Source organism: Cyprinodon variegatus, unplaced genomic scaffold (genome assembly GCF_000732505.1).
Source record: "Cyprinodon variegatus isolate N-32 unplaced genomic scaffold, C_variegatus-1.0 Scaffold488, whole genome shotgun sequence".
In the NCBI taxonomy this organism is placed as follows: domain Eukaryota; kingdom Metazoa; phylum Chordata; class Actinopteri; order Cyprinodontiformes; family Cyprinodontidae; genus Cyprinodon; species Cyprinodon variegatus.
This window is the reverse complement of record NW_015150941.1, coordinates 573,202-588,370: the sequence shown is the minus strand read 5'-3', so window position 1 is coordinate 588,370 and position 15,169 is coordinate 573,202. Positions and strand designations below refer to the sequence as shown.

Genomic DNA, 15,169 nt, shown 5'->3' with positions numbered 1-15,169 from the left:
ATTTTGTAACCAAACAAATCCTTTCAAAGTTGTATTTAAAGCAGTACACAGTACTCCAATCTGAACACAGTGTGTTCAGATTGGAGAGGAACTCTTTAGGGCCACACCTCTGCTCACAAGGTGTTTATAAGGTTTGACATCTGACTGAAAGCAGCCATCGGCAGTTAAACAAACACCTAACTAGCATTTTTAATAGATAATAAAAATCTGAAAAGTGTGGGGTGCATTTGTATTCAGTTCCTTTTTCACTGAAACCTCTATATAAAAAGGGTACAATTTGATCTTGGTATAAATCCAGTGATTTTGCTAAGGCCAGAGGTTTGATAAACAAGCATCATGAAGACAAAAGCAGAGCAGAAAGGTCGAGGTTTAAGTTGTGACGTTTAAAGGAGGACTGAGGACGGAAAGGGTATGGTAAAACCCAAAAGCACTAAAACATGGCCGCCCAATTAAACAGATGGGATGAGCAAGGTGGAAAATATTCAGAGAGGAGGCTAAGAGGTCCATGTTAGCCATTAATGCAAGAGTTCTAAGAATGCTGACGTTAATAAAAGCTCAGCAGTTTACAACAAGCCATGTAGGAAACACAGCAAACGTGAGGTAGAAGGTGCTCTGGTCGGAAATGACACAAACCAATCCCTTCAAATGAGAAAAATTTGAATGCAATGAGGAAAACTAAAGGCTACATAAACAACACCTACCAGTGAAACATGGTGGTGGCAGCATCATGCTCTTTGGATGCAGATACAGAACAGATTGTTAGGATTAATGAGATGTGACTAAATACAGAAAATCCTGGGAGGAAACTAGTTAGATACTGCTAAGGACTTAAACGTGAGGTAGAGGTTCAGTTTGCTGACAGGCTGATGGAGACAACCTCCAAATGACTTGTAGCCGTGATTTCAGATTCTATTTAGCCTCAGGAGTGCTAAATACTGAAATGGACCACACTTTTCAGGGTTTTATCTGTGAAAAATAAAATATAAATAAAGAGAAAACATTCATAAATGTTTTTGCCCAAACTCATAATTCTGAAACAAGTTAAAAGTTGTATTTTTGATGTGAAATGAAGATGCAGGCTGCACTGGGAGTCTATTCAGTGGAAAGTAAACTTCAACCAGCAGCACCTTGCTGCTAAAAGCAAAAAAATAAAAAGCTACATAACCCCTGACATAGGATCAAGTATCTCTAGCACTACTGCCTAAAGAGCATTCAATTTCTCTGTCGTCGTTAACTCCCTTTAAGCCTTATGTACACAAAGTCTACACGACAAGGCCACATGTCTGTTACTGTGCGTCATCAAAGCTTTTAAAAAGGTAGCGCTTGAGTTTGAGAGCTCAAGCTGATACGTAAAGAAAAGAAATGTAACCAAACTAATCCTCTGAAATAACTAAAGCCACTGTAATTCAATTCAACATCTCCATAAAGAGGGTCAGGCTGTCAGTTGGAATCTTCTGCATAATACTGACATGGTAAGGACACGTAAACTGGAGCTGTTAACCATCCTTTAACCCAGTTGTTTGGGATGGGTCATGAATATACAGAAAAGAAAAAAAAAAAGGGGGGGGGGGGGTTTGTGTGGGGGGGGGGAAAAAAAAAAAAAAAAGGGGGGGGGGGGGGGGGGGATATGCTGCTAAATGAATAAAAAAAAAGATGCTTTAAATCACCGATCTGGTATTAAAACTCAGGAAGCGGTCAGTGCAAAAAAACAAACAAAAAAAAAAATTACAATAGCTTTGCATGGGTAAGGGCACCCTACCTACATCAGTCTGCATGACCCCCGCATCATGCATGGCAGCACTTAAACTACAGCTACTGAGGCTCTCTGCAAGTGTGTGTGTGTGTCTGTCGCTAATGGGGTTGCATAACAAAGTTTGGAGGCAACACTATGTGCAATTGACTTGATCTACTCTGCTGTGCTTTCAGTAGAAGGAATTTTATGAGCTGATTCAGGGACTATGAATTAGCAGCAATTAGGAGTCAGAAAATTAACATCCCGCTCTGCTTTTCCAATGACCTTTGGTCTCCTGGAAGGAAATTAAAGCACAAGCTATTGTCATCCTGCACACACACACACCCACTGAATGACCTCTGCATGGAGACTTCTTTCTAACACATGCTGTGATTTGCTATAGCATGCTTGAAAACAGTGTAGAGGGGGGTGGGGAAAAACACACAGACAGGTCGAAGAAAACGCATACTGACGGGGAAGTTGGTGCAACACATTTTCTTCCACACAATCCTGCTCAGATTCTGTCTGTGCTCCATTCTCCCATCATTTCATCTTAGTGTACCATCCCTCGCTCCCTAAAAAATTCTGCCACATTTAACATCTCTCCTGCGCCTCGGGCTATACCCGACTCTCGCCTGGAGCAGCACTTCCCTCCCCTCCTCCCTTGCCCACATCCCCGAGTCCCTTTCTGCTCCTGCCGCCATCCTGAAGACGCCCCCAGTGGTAGCCGATGAACACAGGGCTGATGGGGATGTACTTGAAGATGGCATATCTTTGAAAGAAGTCCATTCCAAATGGCAGATCATAGGATCTCATTCCTTCCAGTTCTGCGGCGCTGAGACCAGTTCCTCTTTTAAGCTTCCTGATGCCCCGTTCCTCCAAGGTTCCTGAGGTTAGACAAGTAGATATTAATCTAAAGTCCCTCTAAATAAAATAACAAACAAGGAAATCTTCTCAGGATTTCTCTGCTGCTATAGCTTTACAATGAAGTGGGGATGAAGTGAAATTAGAGCAGCTGCTGTGAAGCAAGTAATATTTGATGAGATAAAATTACTGGGTGTCTTGTATATGATATTAGCACAGTTAGCATAACTAAAACCGCAGGTTCTTTGCGTCTTCCCTGCAGAATATAGATCCTTACCTTAAGCCAGATTTCTGAAAGGATGACCATATTTAAAAATCCACACGGTAAAGTTGGAAGCTCAAGGGGTAAAGAGGAGAACCTTAGCAGGTATCCGTTTACACTTCCTGTGATTAGCTGTAAGAATCATTCTCTCCCATATAACTAATGATCCACAGACTCAACATGTCAGTGAAAATACGCTTTCTGTTTAAATGTCTTTTCATCTCAGATTGTCAAACTTCCCATTTAAAGAAAATTAAAGTTACATTGCAAATTGCTAACCTTAAGGTCTTCTCTGTAACAATTTCTACCATCCCAAAGCATAATGCTGCCTCTTGATGCCATCAATTATGTGAAGAACAAACGGATCTCATTGGGATGAGACTAAAGCATTTTTTAAATAATATTTTGGGGGTTTTGCAACTAAGAAACTACAAAAAAGAAACCAAACAATGTGTTTCTTTTATGTGTTTAAATAAATGCAGAGAGAAAAATGTGGTATCAATGTTTGAGACAGCTGGCACTGGTTGCAGAGATTTTCTGAACGTTCCTGCCATCCTCTAATTAGTTTGTTCCATTGTTGTCCTCTCAAGGGCCTAATTTAAGTTTGGTTTAGTTGATTTTACCGTTTTATATGTGGTAAGAAGTTTAAAATGAATAAAATAAAAGCTGCTTTGATAAGAAACGATAAAAAAAAGGAAAAGAAAAAGAGAAAATCTGCAGCTGCACATCGGCCCATTGGTCCTCTGTTGCTCTCTTTGGGTGGTAGCAGGCGTAGCCCTGGACCTTCTCCACCTCCTCCTCCTCCTGGGTGCGTCTCCTGACTCTCCCTCCCGAGGGATCCTCACGGACAGATTTAAAACAGCCTCGATATGCTCTGCCTTTCTACGCAAACCTGTACCTGCTCAGCAGTCACAGCCAAATTGTTATTTTAAATTGCTTTGTGAACCCAACCTACCCCCTTCTTGTCATAATGACCACCTACCACCACCAACATACTTCATCATGCAGTAAAACCAGAAACAAGGTGAAAGAAAACCTTACCAGGAATAGTATTGTCCAAAATAAAGGCAACACATCCTCCAACAAACATCGCAGTAGTGAGCAGCACATTGAGGACTTGGTCAACTTCAACAATGCCTGAGGAGGAAAAGACATGAAATTAGCTGCCAACTCGCTAGTATTTGTTTTTTTAGGCCTTTACAGACTCAGAATATCCTCCTCCCTTTTTTTGCAGTTCTGTCATTTATGCAACCAGATGGCAATAAACGTGATGGGCAATGCTCATCTGCTTTCCCCATCATAATTATCACTATTTCTTTTCTCTCCATTTGCAAACAAATAAAATATTTCCTCATGCCTGAAGAACAAACATGGCCACTTCTCTCTATCATCTAGTATAAAGGGCCTAATCTGTGCCTAATCTCATCCATTACTTAGCTAAGCTAACCTAATACCTTAACTATGAGCCAGAACTGCAGTTAGAAGCAGCGTGTCTGTTGAGCAGCTGACTGCGGAATAGAAACTTGAGGGATTAAAAAGGCTATTATCAGCTTTTTAAATTTCTCAGTGTTACTCTGGAAGCAGAATGGCAAAAAAAGCAGAATAAATAAACAATGTATAAAAAATTTGATTAAATAGTTAACATAATTAGAAAAATACAAAGTGAGTTAGATTATTTTAGCAACCTAATAATTAGCTGTTTAGCTTTCAATAAAAGTAATTAGATATTTGCATGTTTGTGTAGTATGCATATTCTCTAAGCGATAAAACCACACAGCTAAAGGTCATTACATGATGGAATAAAACACTATTGGTTAAGCTTCAGCTGCAGCTCACCGGTGACCAACGGGTTCTGTTTAAGGTAGCTGGGGAGCATCAGACCAAAGAAGATGGAGAAGCCAAGGACGAAGAGGTTTCTGGACGAGTTGAGGTCGATGAACTGCAGGTTGGAGAGCCCGACTGCTGTGATCATCCCAAATAGGGTGCAAAACAGAGCCCCCAGGACTGGGTCAGGCAGAGAGGCAAACAGGGCGCTGAATTTACCCACCAGCCCCAGCAGCAGCATCATGGCAGCGCCATATTGGATTACACGTCTGCTGCCCACCTGAGGAAGCAGAGAAACGGCTTTCAGATCAGGATTTGTATATCACGTCTAATCTGTTTTTTGTTTTTTTCAGCTACAGTTTTATTAAAGATCGGATAAAAATGACAAATCTTTAATTTTCAGAGTTTCCTAAGTTTAAGTCCTTTATTTTAAAAACTAAACTTCAAATTAATTTAGGAGTAAAATTTTATAGCAGACAGACTTAAAAAAAATTCTGCAAAGGAATAAAACAGAAAAAAGGGACATTAGAGGGAAACAGGCAAAGGAGGAACAAACAGCTAAAACAAACTGATACTGGGCATTACCTTTGTTATTCCAAGGACACCAATGTTTGGACTGGAGGAGGTTGAACCGTTTCCCGTCCCGAAAACACCATCCAGCACACAGGAAATACCCTCAACAAATATCCCCCTAATGAGTTAAAGCAAAAGCATTAGTTATACATTATTTACCCATTAACCGCTTCCGGTAGAGCTGGAGCTTTAAAAGGTTAACGTACCGATTGATGGCGTGGATCGGAGGCGGAGGAGCGCAGGAGAGGCGAGCACAGGCGTAGTAGTCTCCGATGGACTCGATGATGCTGGCCACCACTGCGCTCATCATACCGATCACACCGGCTGCTGTGATGGTGGGAGTTCCCCACTGGACTGAAGAGGAGAAAGGACATAAAACATCAGAGCTCAGACACAAGCGACTTAAAATGATTATCGTCCTTTAAATGGATATTACTTTAAGAACAACAGACAGCTCAAAATCTAAGAAAAAATATATCTTACAGCATGAAAAGTACCGGTATTATAAATATAAATAAGGCAGAATCTTTGTTTATATTATTTACTTGAAATTAGATGAGAAATTTCAGAGCATTTCTAACACAAAGAGCTTTTTATTGTCCGTCAGCTCTAGAAACAGAAAGGTTATTAGCATACATGGATGGTGACAGCATATGTAACAGTCAAGGATTGCTGCCTATTGCTGTAAACAGAAGACTGGTTTCTGCACCAAAACAGACCTCTAACGGGAATATGTGGAGTGGATGTTTAGACGTTTATTTGGAACACAGATAAAATATGAAGTGAGACCTCTCACTGTTGGCCTCAGGACCATACAACTATAACAACCTTGGCTTCAAAGAAAACACACCACAGGGCTAAGGGATGAGGACGCAGAGTTTTTCATGACCCAAACAGATGACTGTGGCATCCAGGCACCTGCAGCTGTCATTTGATGGAATAATGAGTGACAATATTTAGTTTTACTGGGATTGATGAACAGAAATCAACCTCAATTTTCTTTCTCTATGATTACCTGTAATAAATAGCTGCAGAACTGATTAAACCTGTATTGCTTTCTAGTTTACTTTGTTTTCGTAGAAACCTAATTCTAATTTCTCCCATTCACAGTCTCCATGCTTTACACAATCACTGCACAGCTGGATAATATAAAAATGGAGAGGAGGAGAGAAGGACATAAGAGGAACAAAGCTGATCTGAACTGGATCAGAAGTTACAACATCTACATAAATATTGCCAGAATTTTACTGGCATCATCTTCATATAATAAACTCATAAGCTGGAAACTTTTCTGTCATTACTTTCTCCAGTGTTTGTTGCATAACGCTGTTAGATTTCAGCAGCTTTAGGCAGGATGTTCTTGTGCTCAATCTCCCTCTCTTTTTTTTTTTTTTTAACTTCACCTGTGAAACTGAATGCAAACATAAGTAGATTGTAATATCCCACAATGCAACGAAAAACGAACAAAGCTAGATATCGGGTGAAATCAGTAACTTCAAATTTAATACTGAGAACTTGTTTTTCAAAAATAAATCTAGAAAATCTTAGCTCTGGTTAGAAGGGAAGGGTTGTATTAAATTAGGACAGGGAAACCTTCATAACGACAAAGTTTGAGGTTTCAGGCTAACTGAATTAGTTGTCTTACAACCTAAATCAAGCTTTCCACCAGTAACCGTCTTGCTGATTATCAAAACTAGTGTTTTATACGACAACAGTCCGAAAAAACCCAGTTACATTCATAACTGCCCCAAATCAGACACCAGAAGCCTGTACTTCATTAACCCTCTCCCCCCTGTCCTCAAGAAACTTACAGGGATAGGGAATTTTGAACCACGGAGCAGCCTTTAAGATCCCCTGACGTGCGTCAGTGCGGGCATAGAAACCATATTTGTTCTCTTCAGGCGGGAAAACATCCGTCACGGTAAAAATGAAGCATAGCAGCCATGACACCAAAATGGCCATAATGATCTGGGCGAAAGAGAGAAAAGTGCAGTTAGATTAAAGTCCTGAACCATCAAGTTCTCAATTCTCATTATATGCAAGATAAAAAACAAAACATTTAGCAAATAAGTCTTTGATGAGCTAAGAAAAATAAAGTTATCACTGCAATAATATATATATATATATATATATATATATATATATATATATATATATATATATATATATATTTTACAGACAATATTAAACACATTTTCCACAGAAAAAAGACTGATTTAAATGCTTCAACTTGTTCCCAGCGTCTGAGTGGAACATTTTAAGGCAGGAGCATCCAGAGCCCCTTTGATGAGACACATGAATCAAACAGACAAGGACCTGGGGAGATTTTAATTGTTTGGCCTGCAGAGGGGATAAAAGGGACTGAATTACAGATGCCTGTGGGGAATGAGATTACCTGCTGAATAATCTGACTTATATGGAAACAAAGCTTTAAATAAAACCAAGTGAACTCACTACACTAGAGATAAAAGTTAGCATTGTGGATGGAATAAGAAAAAGGATGAATCTACACACAGTTTCTGCAAAAGGAGATCAAACGGAAACTCACCGGAAACATTTTGAAAACCTGCAGCCTGTAGAAACTCCAACCTTTCTTGGCTTTGTAGATCGGCAGGGGGAAGTGAACATTTCTGGCATACTGAGAGAAGAGCAGCACCAAAAATATGGTTCTGCAGACACAAAAATAGCCGCCAGTCAGTTGAATGTGTCAGATAATAGGGACTTATTATTTTCTATGCCTTCTACTCCCCTGAGTAACATGTAATCCTGTTTGAAGACATTCCATTTAGTCCTGAATGTGTCACGCCATGACTCCAGAGGATTCAGAGCAAATCAATTATCCTAACTGCCTGAGAACTCTGTGGCAATTACAGGCACATATCCCTTGTTACCGCAGAGCCAGAGAGGCTCTTCAGCAAACAACAATGACATGGCAGGATCTGATGTCAGACGACCTGAATATGAAAACCAAAAGGTGAACCTACCTTTATCTCCCTGTTCCTTTTAGGTTTACACCCAAAAACAACCCAAATCTTGTTTTGTGAAGTATTATGCTCAACACAGCTGAACTCTATATTGTTACACAACCAAATTAAAGACATTCAACTAGGAGATTTAAAGCCTTAAAGGTATAGTGGAGAATGGATCATCAAAATAAGTGGTCCTCCTAATTGTCAATCATTCTAGTGATATGTTTATGTAAGGCCATCCTACGTGATTGACCCCATTTTCACTTACCGGTGGTGAGTCTGATATAGTAGAAAAATTGCAAATCTTCTTTTGGAAAGTCAGCTTGTATGAGCGATGCAAACAGCAACTTTTAAACAGAGCATGCATGAGGAGAAATTGGCTTGTGCACGCTCTCGCATGGGTTTAATAGGCGTCCCCTCTCAAGAGCGGGTACAGGGTTTTGCATGTGCATTTTTTTTTTTGCAAGTGGAGAGGGTGGGTCTTTTCAAAAATTTGCAAAAGATCCTCCACAATACCTTTTGATGTTGGCTCAAAGAGGCAACTAAGATATCCAAACCAACCTGGCCCAATGTGAAAAAGTATTTTCTCTGTAAAACTAATAACTGGTGCCATTCTCCTATTAGCAGCATTCTAATCCTAAAACTTTTATTTACTTAGATCAGTGGTTGATGTGTTGCTTGTCTAGATCCCTCAGTCTGCTTCATGTCGTCAAACAGGTTCTACAGGTCATGAGCATGGCCAATAAAGCTTAATCAGAAATTGTGTTCAAGCTAAGATAATGTGTAGTTTAACAAAACATTTCCACAAAGTCCGGTTAATTTCAAAAGTTTTTTTTTTTTTAGACCCTGCTATAGAAAAAATAATTAACTGCATTTTAAGCCTGCACTTACAGCATAGCGATGCCCCAGTGTTTTCCTGCCCTCTCGCCTGCAGCCTGAAAACCGGAGAGCCCGATGAGCGCCACGGTGGGAGTGATGGTCAGAGGCCCGATGTATTTTAGCAGCATCCCAGGTAAGCCCAGAGCTCCGATGCACACCTCGATCAGGGATGATACAATGATCGCTCCTTGGATCTGTGACGATAAAAAAAACGGGATTAGGGAGTTTCCATAGGTTCCAAATAAAGCAGATAAATTTAGTCATGTACCTGTAAAACTGGAGCATACATCTGGAAAATAAATGTAACCAAACATAGCTAGCTAAAAGTCACTAGCTAACTGCTATTAGCCTTATGTGCCAGTGACATATGACTTAGCATTTGAGGTTTACCAAAGGAAGTTTTGCTGTGCTGTTTGTTTGAAAGTATGAATGAGATTAGAAAAAAATGCCAGCATTGCAAAAAAACTGTTAGTACCACAGCTAAAATTATGAGAACAACCAGCAGTCATAAGGGATTTAGAGGTTGTGGTGTAACCTCAGACTTCCTTGGGAGAAAATCTTCCTGTTTAATTTCTAACTTGTGACAATAAACTTTCACAAGTAAAAAAAGGTTTAAAAGTAAAAAAACAACACAAAAAAAAAATAAGTGAACCAAGAAAATGAATAGTCCCCCCCTTTACTTGTTTTGCTGTCTTAAAACAAAAGGATCCAAAAAATATCTTAACTTTTCTTCTTTAACAGTTAAAAATATTTAAGATAACAGGTTTATTGAAAACCACAAATAGCTGAGATTGAACTTGTAAAAAGATTAAGAACTTCAGCTTTGGACTACGGTCTTTAACTGGCTCTAAATGAGCTATAAGGGGGGGAACAGATCTGCCTGGATTGGTTCAGTTTAATACTTGGTTCAGTTTAATACTTTAAAATTCAGTTTAAATGGCTGTTTATAATTAGCTTCCTACGGTGAAATTAAAAGTCACAGAAAATCCATTTCCTCTGTGGTCTTAGCCAGTGGTTCAGCTTTGAAATTAATTTCATCTCATGATCCAACACTGGAACAGCATTTCAAATGGTGAGAGGTTATATGATGCATCTGATATAAATCCAGTCAAAATGAGCTGTAGTTCTGTTCAGCTCTTTATGTAGAAGTAGACTAAACTGAAATATATGTCTGATCTATCAGAGTCTGCCATTTTAGGCTCAACGTTTACCTGCTAGCAGTGAAATCAGACTGGCTCACTACCATCATCATCATCATCATCATGGCAGGGTGAGATGTGGCAACAGAATTGATGTTCCAGAAAATAAAGATGTTAAGCTTTCCTCCGTATCCCTTAGTGAGGAGTACTTTCCCAGTGTTTTAAAATCTATTCCAGTCTTATTATGTTTTTTTTTTCTCAGTTGTTTCACATAAAGATCAATTACTGAACCGGTTAACTCAGACTGAAAAGGATGACGGTTAACGTGTTCCGTCTCAAAGGCAAACCCTGCAGACACACGGAGACAGCGATTTTATATTGGTACAAAACATCTCCTATAGTAGGTTGGGAAACACCCAGCATTCCATTTCGGTTGTGTAAAACGTTGCATAAAGGGTTACTTAAGCTAATCTGAACAACATCTGATTTAATTTCTTGAAGCTTATTTTCTAAGCCTCTACCAAATTTCCTTCTCTATGCCCACATGTGTTGCCTGCTTGTCTTCTGGACTCACCTCCCGTATCCTGGGGTGCCAGATGTGCTCAGTGTGGAGGAGCTCTGTGCTGTTAAGGAGCGGGTGTTCTGCTCGGGTTCAAAGAGAATAGGTGCTATTAGATTATGTATTGCAATGTTTAAATAGGAGGAACTGGAGAAAGGAAGAGTTACCTGTGCTGTTACACTTCCATTTATCCAAAGACAGGATGGCTCTGGCTGGTGCAAGGAAAGCAAATGCACTCGCCTGGAATAAGGGCAATCTAGAGGAAAAAACGAGAATAGAGGGTAGTATTTGTCATGTAGAAATGCAGTATGCCAGAAATGTGGGACAGAGGGTTCATACAAACCCTGCTGGAACTGTTTTTCACTTTAAAAGGGTGCTAACAAGTGCTCAGACCAGAGCCTGCACTAATAAAGAAGGATAAACCAAAATAATTTCAAGGAGAGATTGTTCAGTAAAAGTCATTTAAGCTTGCCGAAATGCAATAGCTATAAAAGAAGAAAATAAGCAACATTTTTTTTTTTTCTCCAAAACAAACTTTTCATTCAAAGATGATTTGAGTCTTGGGCAGATGAGGCTTCAGCTCTAAAGGAAAATATATATTTTTTAATATACCTTTAAGCGTCCTTTTTCTAGATCCTTGTAACTAAAAATAATGTTTTTGATCCTTTTCTGTCCGGTTAGGATTTCCAGTAACAAGTATGATACAAATTCAATATAAACTTTGTTGAACTGCCAAATCCTAACCCCCCCTGATTCCCTCTCTCAGCCTTTTCTTTTCACTGGTATTTGTCTGCAGACAGTAATCCACAAAAACAGACAAATAAGTCAGAGAGGGAAAGAGTGGGCTGATGGTGTGGCGGGTATGCCACTGGCACCGAAGCCGAAACCAGTCTCTTATATGACTGGATCTGAGTAAAAGGCCAAGAGAAGGACAACAGCTTATATAACTAAACTCCAGGGCCAACACCCTTTGACAATGTTGTTTATTCCAATTTTCTGTAGTTTCCCTGTTGTTGAGCTAAATATTTAATTATGTCGAGTAAATTTTAATATTCTTTAGAACGAGTTTGAGCCACAATCTAAAGAAGAAGAAAAAAAGAGGAACCGATACAGATTGTGTTCAAATACTTTCAAGTGTTGCTGATTTTATTAGATCAGACTTCAAATGAAACCTCAGACTGATTCTTAGAGTGTTTAAAGATTTAGAGAAAAACAAAAAAACAAAACACACAATACTATTGAAGGTTTACATAATGAGGGATTACAGGGCATGGTTATGCAAAGATCAGGGGCAAGACTTGTTTTGTAGATCAAGAAATGATATGTTGTTAAATAGGAATATTCAAAAGGTTTAATCTTGGATAATATTCTCAGTACGTTTTGTAATAAGGGTCTCATGTAGGAATTGATCAGCACAATGAGAAAGAACTGATAAATTTAGTAACCAAATCAAATCCACTAGATAGGAAAAAATCCATAAAATAAACAGCAAAAAAACAACCCTTAAAGAATTAGATTACATAAGTATGAGAGACAACATAGTTATGTTTTGGCAGCTTAATTTCTGATACCTATCAATACTGGTTTAAGTGGGGCATACAGCTGTAACCATCTCTAACCCGCTTTCCCAAAAGACGAAGTAATTTGAAGCTGAGCTAAGCAGTTTAGAACAGAATAACACCCCAATACTTTTATGATGAATCAGGAGGGCAACTTTGTGGTACGTTTTGTCTGCACACAACAGACAGGAGCGCTAACAACACATTTAAAGAGAGATCAAAAACAGGGTGAAGAAGGATGCCTACTACAACTTGAGCATCGAGTCAAAACAGTAGAGCTAAGACATGAGTATATTAAAACATTTCTACCAGAACCAGTTATTCCTTAAGAAAAAAAGTGAAAAAGCTTATGATTATACATCTAGGATGTTAAAAAACAGAATTCAGAAGAAAAAAGCAAAATAAAATAAAAAATAATAATCCAGGAACACAAGTTGGAAAAATGTTTGATTCGGTTTGGAATAAATAATCCTGATACACGATGCGGGTGTCCTTTTAGATTTTAAAGCAGAAGAGAAGCTTTTTCGTTGTTTTATTTTTTTTTTAAATGCAAGTTGAAAGATTATTAAGGAGCAATATCAAAACAGAGAGGAAATGCTAGCTTTTAATACACCGCTCTAGGTGAAAACACCACCAGCTGCAAGATTTTAGTATATTGAAGACTTTAGATCTGTGTGTAGAGTTGGAAGTTTAATACCAGGCTAAGCTTTATGTTGAGAATTAGAAAGTTACCAATTTAGCTAAACACTAAAGTAGCATATATATATATATAAACTGAAGTTAAACATTCCAGGAAGAATGTGCCGGGTTTAAGAAATGCGAGTAGAAATCCAACAGAGGGCAACATGCAATCAATAAGGCCATCTGAACTGAAAGATCAGACTCCGGGAAAAAGAAAAAGACAAAAAGGACAGATATATAAATGAAACAAACTACGTAGCAATGTCTAAGACATATATGTAAGACAACATAAACAGGCTTGGTTTATGTGCGGTTTGTTTGTACCTACTAATTCTCCATTTTATATGGAAACTTGGAGCCGCAATAAAATGCTGTTTCATTTCCCCTTACCAACGCCATCAACTTATGGTGGCGTTTGTAAGAACAGCATTTTTTTGTGGCTCCAAGTTTCCACATAACATCCCAAACCATCGTAATCTCACCCATGTTGTGAATTTTGACCTTGACATTTATGTGATTAAGTATTTTGGTGATTCAAAAATGAGGTAAAATCAGTTCAGGAATTTGATGAAAATAAAAATTATTTTTTATTCTCCCTGCTGATTTAAAGAGTCACTTCCTCCCCTTATGGAATATGTAATCTTTCCGTTCTTCATAACAGGATCTTCTTGGTTCACTGTGGTGGCCAAGGTGCTGCTAAGCTGCTACGACAATATTTTGATAACACTACCTAAACTTTGACATGTTGATAGAAGCAGTATGCAAAGACAGCCCTCATTTTTGACTTCACAACATGAGAAGGAAACGTTGCTTTAAAATCGGCATCTGCCCATTTCGGCAATGTTAAAAACTTCAAACCTACTGGGATCAAGTTGTTCAGGCTATAGAAGAAGTAATGGGTTACAAAATACCCAAGGAGCCACGCATTGTATAGTTGGGTTGGCTGGAGAGTGAAGACATACAAAGGAAAGACATCCATCTCCTCAAAATCCTGATAGTGGCAGCTAAAAAGGAAGTTACCAGAAAGTGTTTGAAAAGTGACTCTTCCCACCTGATGCAGAGTGGATATCAATAGTAGAGGAAATCACGATGGAGAAAATGACCTACCCCCTAAGGATCAAATGGAAAACACCTGGAACAACCCCAGCTAGAAGACTAGCGCGACCCCCAAACCCCGCACAATAATGTCTTCATAATTTTGTTGCTTTTGTTTTTCTATGCAAACCTAAAAATATACAAAAGAAAAATCAGCATCTGCCTACATGTTACTAGAAATCAGTTATGCAATCTGTGTATTTTGGCAATCATGGCAGATGCTCTAAGTAAACCCAGGGGTTGCACCATTTTTTTTTTTTAAATAAAACAAGTAAATTGTAGACACACATGGTAGAGACATTCCTGGCAAAAAGGATTATATCAGATAGGGATGTCCACACCAGACATTAATATCTGATATCGGTACAATATTACTGAAAAAGCTAATATTGGATTTTAGCGGCCAGCATAAAAAATGTCTGATATTCTAATGCTTATAGAAACGCTCTACTTGGTTAAAAAGGTCTGTAACTCATTGGTTAGCTTTATGTGGGTCAGTTGTTTTCATACCTTTAGTTGTTGACGTTAGTTCCGTGTTTTAGTAATATGACTTGATCAACTAAGTTAAAAATAAGTTATATAAGCCGGTGTGATCCAAGCCAATATCGTATCAGATCAATATCAGTATCGGCCAATTCTCAAAGCTGCAATATTGGTTTTGTATCGGAAATGTAAACGTTGTATCTGGACATCCCTACTACCAAACATTGGATCAGAGGTGTAAAACCAGTATACTACATCGATGTCAGATTTTATTGGTAAACTTTTATACTCAATTGATAAGTACTTACTTTGTGTTAAACTATAACATAATTTGCCACTAAAACATATCAGTTTATGTTTGCAATAAATAGGGTTTTTCCCCCCATACTTAAAGTTAATACTTGATATTGATTAGAAAAGTACATGATAACATCATGACAGTGACAAAATATTCTGAAGGTATATGGTACTTCATTGCTCAGAGCAAATAAATATATTCCTAACATAATATCCTTTAATAGATCAAAACCACCGTGAAGTAAAAACTCAG

General features: G+C 38.5%; 1 protein-coding gene across 2 annotated transcripts in view; it reads right to left on the bottom strand.

Moving 5' to 3' along the window:
* Window positions 1–1,748: 1,748 nt before the first annotated feature.
* Window positions 1,749–15,169, bottom strand: part of LOC107094518 (solute carrier family 23 member 2-like) — a 43,223-nt gene continuing 29,802 nt past the window's right edge. For both annotated transcript variants that reach the window (XM_015390189.1, XM_015390190.1), the window contains 10 exons: window positions 10,969–11,057; window positions 10,817–10,884; window positions 9,116–9,297; window positions 7,804–7,924; window positions 7,067–7,223; window positions 5,462–5,609; window positions 5,268–5,373; window positions 4,695–4,962; window positions 3,900–3,995; window positions 1,749–2,619 (listed from right to left, as the gene is read on the bottom strand). In XM_015390189.1, the coding sequence (XP_015245675.1) occupies window positions 2,351–2,619; window positions 3,900–3,995; window positions 4,695–4,962; window positions 5,268–5,373; window positions 5,462–5,609; window positions 7,067–7,223; window positions 7,804–7,924; window positions 9,116–9,297; window positions 10,817–10,884; window positions 10,969–11,057 (1,504 nt within the window). In that variant the 3' untranslated portion in view covers window positions 1,749–2,350. The remainder of the gene's footprint in view (window positions 2,620–3,899; window positions 3,996–4,694; window positions 4,963–5,267; window positions 5,374–5,461; window positions 5,610–7,066; window positions 7,224–7,803; window positions 7,925–9,115; window positions 9,298–10,816; window positions 10,885–10,968; window positions 11,058–15,169) is intronic.